We start from the raw sequence: 7080 nt of genomic DNA on the forward strand, positions 1-7080 counted from the left end.
TATTAGAAACCCTAAACAAATTCGCCCTCTTTTCAGGGCTCAGGGTAAACTGGAGTAAGTCGTCCATATTGCCTATAGACATCAAAGCTAAAGACAAAGCAGACCCAAATCTCCAACTGCAATGGGTGGATACACTCAAATATCTCGGGGTTAAAACAACGGCGAAGGTTCAGGATTATTTCAGATTAAATTTGTTACCACTGCTAGCTTTCATTAAACAAAAATTTCAGGCATGGGCCAAATTGCCCCTTTCCCTGATAGGGAGAATATGCCTTATAAAAATGAAAATTTTACCGGTAATCCTATATTTTCTCAGACACACCCCGGTTTGGATACCAAAGGCTTACTTCAAGCGCATAGATAGTCTGATAGTCTCATTTTTGTGGACACCGAAGCTTCCCCGGGTGGGTCTCAGGGTTTTACAGGAACCTAGTGCACAGGGAGGACTAGCGTTACCGGACTGGCACAAGTACTATCTAGCGGGACAAATGGTGTTTGCCCGCAGATGGCTAGTGTCAGACGATGGGGACGCGGCCACGGTTTTGGAAGCAGCTCATCTGGGTTCATACGAAAGCCTACGACTGGCCCTATTTAGGGGTATTAAAACAGACTTACCACTTACAGAAACAATGATAGCCACAATAAGAGCCTGGGGTTTGGCAGTAAAATTATCTTCTCCTAGCTACCTGGGTTTCTCCCCATCCACACCATTATGGATGAATCCTTTACTCCCGCAGTTTTATAGTCTCCCGGACCCAATGATATGGGTAGTAAAAGGTATCAAAACTCTGAAGGACATCACATCTTTTGGTGAGCTTCTGACCTTTCCACAGCTCAAATCCAGACATGACTTACCAAACTCATACCTCTTTCGTTTCTTTCAAATTAGGCATGCATTCCAAAAACAATTTGGGGAGCTGAAGGTGGAGTCCCTGCCATCAGCTCTGGAATCTCTGTTGACAGACGAGGAACTGCCCAAAGTTCTCTCAGTAACGTACAAAGAACTTTTTAAAACTACCCCTAAGGCGGTTCTCAAATGTAGAACCAATTGGGAGAACGAGGTTCCAGAGCTACAGGGGGAGGACTGGGACGATCTATGGACGCAACCCTTTAAGTACTTAGTTGCAGCAAGAGACAGACTGATTCAATTTAAGTTTTTACATAGAAGCTATTATACCCCGGCTAGACTTGCAAAAATGTATGGGGGAGACATAGCAAAGTGCTGGAGATGCTCTTTCTCTCCAGCTAATGCGGAACACATATTTTGGTCATGCCCACTTATCCAATTATATTGGAAGGAAATTACGCAGTGCATCTCAGACTTGATCTCAATTCCCATCCCAGTGACAGTTAGGGTCTGTTTATTGGGGCTAGTAGAGGACCTGGCTCCAACCAGGGCCTTAAGAACGCTAATAACCATTCTCTTATTCTATGGGAAAAAAGCAATCCTCCTTAGATGGAAAAGCAAAGACGCTCCAGAGGGAAGGTTTTGGAAACAATTAGTCAATAATATGCTTCCGTTCTATAAGACAACATATAGAGCAAGGGGTTGTGAGAAAAAGTTTGACAAGATATGGAAGGTGTGGTGGGAATCCAACACTACGGTGGGATAGAGACCTATTCCAGGGTGTGTACATTTGATTAATATTAACTCAAATGCTAATTATAAAGACAAAGAATACTATATCTATATGAGGGAAAGAAAAATAAGACAAAGGAAACAAAACAGTAGTTGGAAGTTACTGTGATACAGCAAAAGAACAAATGTAATATATAAGACTAAACTACCAGCCTGCTAAAATATTGTCCCTGTGCCGTGACAAGTGTTTGGGAGGGGGGGAGGGGGGGAGGGGGGGAGTAAAGGGAAGGGGGTTCGGGGTAGGCATAGACTGTAATTGGTAGGGTTTAGATATGTTAGGCCCTGCGAGGCCAAGTTTCACTGGGAAGGTGTCACGTTGACACACCCAGCTGTACAATTTATACTGCAAAACTCAATAAAAAGAAATTTAAAAAAAAAAAAAAAAGTGTCTATTCTCCAGAGAGAATAAGTTCAGTGCTCACAATCTTTCCTCATAACGAAGATCCTCCAGAACCTTTATTAGCTTTGTTGCCCTTCTCTGTACTCGCTCCATTTCCAGTATTTATTTTTCTCTACTTCAGATCAGTAATACCTGCTGGTCTTGTCCCTCCCCCAGCCTGTGACTGGACAGTGACAAGAGAAGCAGCAGACTGATGAGCTCATCTCTCTGTCACTCTGCTCCCTCCTGCTATCAGTTCTTGTTAAAATTGCAGCACAGCTGATTGGTCCCTTGTTCTGTTTCCCTCTCTCCCAGACTGAGCTCTTATGTTCAAGGAGTGCAAGAGCCTGATACCAAGTCATGTTCAGGTACTTACACCGCTTACATTCATTAAAAAAAAACCTTAGACTTATCGGTAACGGTATTTCTAGGAGGCTTTCAGGACAGCACCTGGAGAGAGCACAGCTCCACCCACTTTCACAGGAAACTCTGCAATCAACATCTTTTAAGGCAGGACACTTCCACCATGGCCCCAGTCCTAATTGAGAAACCTCCAGCCATGCTAAAAGACAGAATCAGAAAAACAGACAAACGCAACATAACAGTGCAAGTCACAAAAGAAACCATTAGGGAGGGCAATAGCTGCTGTCCTGAAAGACTCTTATGCCGCGTACACACGAGCGGAATTTCCGACAGAAAAAGTCAGACGGGAGCTTTTCATCATATATTCCGATCGTGTGTATTTCTGGCTACCACAGTTGAAGCCATGGCTGGCTTGAGATTGGCCGTTGATGAATCCCATGCCTTTCTTAGAAGGCCATCGGCTCATTTATACATGGCATCTTTTAAGATGCCCATGTCCTCAAAAGCTAGGTCAGTATTGCAAAAAACTTCGGAGAAGGCCGCATCCAATTTCGGCCTTTTGTTCCACACATGCGACTCGTCCTCGTCAAAGGAAAACCTTCGCTTAAGGGATCGAGAGAAAAATGGAGCCCTCTCCGGGTCCTTACATTCTCGTTTTGACAGCCTCTGAAAGGACCTTGTGAACTGGAAAAACCCTCTGTTTAACCTCCCCAAGGCCCTCCAACATTTTATCATGCAGGGATAAGTCAACCTTATCCTCCTGAATGCTAAGGGTGGTATGAATGGTTTTAATCAAATCGTCCACCTCCTCTAAGGATAATTTGTATCTAGACGATTTTCTATCTGCATCCCCCTTATCCTCATGCCTTGAGATTTTGGGGGAGCTCTTCCTCTGAGTCACTCTCCTCCCTGGATACTGAAGTGGAAGGAAAAGGACTGGGTGGTACATTGGCCTGACTCCCTGACTGGAGCGCTGGGTGCTTGTCCAAAAAAGAGCGTGAAGGCTGAAAAGTATCCGTAAGCTCCTTTTGTAAAGAGACTAACAGATCCCAGCTTTGAGGCAATTCCTGCTTTACTAGGTCTGCTATACAATCTTTACATAAAGCCTTTGTCCAGGCATCCTTTAGGGATGCTTTGCAAGAGCAGCACTTTTTCTTAGAAGAAGTAGGAAGAGCATGCATTAATATGTTCTCCTCTTTCTGTAAAAACAGAAGTCAAAAGGAGAAAGAACTAGATTAGGATTTACCCATAACCCCCCTCCTTCCCCCAAGGATACCTAACAGCCCCACATAAAAGGAGAAGGGGGGTTGACCATCCAACCATACCCCCCCCCCGGCGAGGTAACCCAAGGGATATGGTGCAGGCCCCCCCCCTCCCCTATACTAATGAACAGGGGAATGGAGAAGGGAAAAAAAAACCTACCGTATATACTCGAGTATAAGCCGACCCGAATATAAGCCGAGGCACCTCATTTTACCACAAAAAACTGGGAAAACTTATTGACTCGAGTATAAGCCTAGGGTGAGAAATGCGCAGCTACTGTAAGTGGAAAAGAGGGTCAACAATGCCCATTTGCAGCCTCACTGTGCCCATTTCCAGCCTCACTGTGCCCATTTCCAGCCATAGGTCCCCCGAACTTCAAACTCGGTAGTTAAGATGTCCTAGATGTCCCCTAGCTGCAGCCAAAATTTGGGGTCCCTGGACCCAAAGGGTCCCGAAATGACATTGCTGCAGATGGACACAGTGGACCGACTTTGGGGCACCGTATCTCGGGGCCACTTGGTGCTAGGAACCCCAAATTTGGTGTGCAAACCCAGTGGAACTAGCACTACAACATATCCAAAGATATGGGGCCCCAAAGTCGGTTCTGGAAATGTCAAGAAGCACTTTTCTGCAGCAGAGAATGACATTTTCCGAACCGACTTTGGGGCCCCGTATCTCGGGCCACTTGCTACTAGGAACCCCAGCTTTGGATATGTTGTAGTGCTAGTTCCACTGGATTTACACACCACATTTGGGGTTCCTAGCACCAACTGGCCCCGAGATACGGGGCCCCAAAGTCAGTTCATAAAATGTCATTCTCTGCTGCAGAAAAGTGCTTGACTCGAGTATAAGCCAAGGCATTTTCAGCACACAAAAATGTGCTGAAAAACCCGGCTTATACTCGAGTATATACATTAACCCTAAAGGAAGCAGCCCTCGAGCCTCTGCCCCTGCTTGGCTGGCGCCTGTGGCTCTTGCTCCCGCCACTGCCTCCACGGACTTCATTCCCACATCAGATGTTGTGGCCATCGCTGCCTCCTTTTTAAAAACTCCCGGTCTCTTTGCCGCTGCGAAGACCAGAAGTGTACGCCAGCTGGGGCCCACCCTCCTCCTCCTGCGTTCCGGTCGGGCGCACGACTTTCGGCCTGCGGAAGTCCCACCCATTCTAGAAATGAAGTCACCCGCCATCGGAACCCGGAACGAACGACGGCCCGGGAAGGATAAGCCACTCCTGGCTCCACGCTCCAGGTTGGAACAGACCCCCCCCCCCCCCGGCCTGTCTCCAAGCTCTCACCAAGCGGGAAAGAAGAAGGGAGCTCCGGAATACCCCCCACTCAACTAGGAGGATGCTGGGATAGCCCAAAGACCCCAGGGTTTAAGAAAAGGAAAAAGAAACAAAATTAAGGTATGCCATACCTCCATGCACAGGACCTCTGCCTGGAGAGAGTGCAACACACCGTAGTTCCTCGCAGCGCTTCCACCATGGCGGAGGAAACTCTACAACCGAGGACATGGTGGAAGGGTCCTGCCATTTAAAGACATTGATCGCAGTGTTTCCTGGGAAATTGTGTGGAGCTGCGCTCTCTCCAGGTGCTGTCCTGAAAGATATTTTGAGAAAAACTTTTATTGATATATTAAGTAATGGAAAGCTGCTGTCATTTTTCTTTTCTTTTAGTTGACTTTAATATAATTTTTTTATTATTTTGGGGTTTAGGGTGAAGGACGGATTAATATAAAAGTTGAGGTTAAAGAAGAAGAAGTGGAGATGGATGTGGGGGGTGATCAGCCATTCACGGAGGAGGTCGGGATGATTATGAAAAGTGAAGAGGAAGAAATATCTCCACCTATCCACACAAGTAAGTATAGGCACTATGGAAGAAACAGGTTACAGTCTAATTTTACTTCTCAAACGCCTGCTTTTAATGCCAGTGGGAACTTAGCCTAACACATGTTGGCCACACATTTAATCCCTTGATCATCCTAGATTTTAATCCCTGTCCCAGCCAGCATCATTAGTACAGTGACAGTGCATATTTTTAGCACTGATCACTGTATTGGTGCCACTAGTTCCCAAAAAAGTGTCAGTTAGGTGTCCTATTTGTCTGTTGCAATATTGCAGTCGCGCTATAAGTTGCTGATCGCCGCCATTAATAGTAAAAAATAAAAAATGAATTAAAATTTCATAAATATATCACATAGTTTGTAGCCGCTATAACTTTTGCGCAAACCACACCACATGAAAGCTCCGTCTCCATTCCTCAATATAAGGTCATGTTCCCAACAAATGAGGAGGAGATACTGTACACCATATGAAAGGTCCATCTCCTTTCCTCAATATAAAGTCATGTTCCCAACAAATGAGGAGGAGATACTGTACACCATATGAAGGTCCATCTCAATTCCTCAATATAATGTCATGTTTCCAGAAAATGCTATGACATCTCCATTACTCCCCATAGCCATTATTAATGCAAAAAGACATTTTACCCATTGTGTCTTAGTTATTTTGGGTGTTTAATATCCTTTAACCAAAAAGAAGTCACAAGCAGTCGGCAGAGGATCAGCAAAGCTGGGGGGTTACTACTGAGTGGGGATCAGCAGAGCTGGGGGGTACTACTGAACATGGGATCTGTTGTACGAGGATACTAAAAAGCTGGGGATTCTCTGAGTGGGGGTACTACTAAGCCAGGGTTCTACTGGGCCCCTTTAAAACAAATAGAAAATCAACACACACAAAGGGCATCTGCCAAGCTTCATTAAAACTTCAAAAATCAGAACCCATCACCAACGTGACTTCATTACTGACATTTTTAGAAAAGCATTCATACTGGAGTCCATATATGATCTGCAAACTCCTTTATAATTCAACAGCCAAATACAGACAATTCTATGTAGTAAAAAAAAAACACTAATGCGTTTTGGTTGAGGTAGCCTTTTTTTATAGAAGGCCTTTATTGAACCAATTATTTAAAAAAAAATATATATTAAATAAATTGCAAAATTACATACAAAAGCCCATAATCTGGATCACCTAGGTCCCATATATCAAAACATTAATGGAGGTTGAGAAAGACAATCCTTTCCAATATTTTGTAGATCAATATAGTTCTGTCTTACCACCTATTCAGGGAAAGCATTTGTACTTAGATAACCATTACTTCACTTGGGCAAGAATCTACCTAAAAGCACAACAAACCAAACTCTAAAAAGAAAGAAAAAAAAAAAAGAGTAAGAAGAGAATGAAGAAAAAGAAGGATTTTTTTTACAAACAAGTCTATCCATTTCTCCAACAGTCCATCTGGGGAACCGCCTCCCTAAATCAGAACCGCGTCATAGAGTAAAAACTAATTATAAAAAAGACTATTTATAAAAAAAGATCCCAGATCACCAGAGCCCAAAAAATCAATCCAGGGAGACCATACAGCCATATACTTAG

At 44.2% G+C, this 7080-nt stretch overlaps 1 protein-coding gene across 1 annotated transcript in view; it reads left to right on the forward strand.

Moving 5' to 3' along the window:
- LOC141106870 (uncharacterized) overlaps positions 1-7080 on the forward strand; it is a 109103-nt gene that overhangs the window by 90590 nt on the left and 11433 nt on the right. Inside the window, 1 exon segment of the mRNA XM_073597798.1 lies at positions 5359-5500. Within this exon segment, the coding sequence (XP_073453899.1) occupies positions 5359-5500 (142 nt within the window).

The sequence above is a fragment of the Aquarana catesbeiana genome, linkage group LG08 (genome assembly GCF_042186555.1).
Source record: "Aquarana catesbeiana isolate 2022-GZ linkage group LG08, ASM4218655v1, whole genome shotgun sequence".
NCBI lineage: Eukaryota > Metazoa > Chordata > Amphibia > Anura > Ranidae > Aquarana > Aquarana catesbeiana.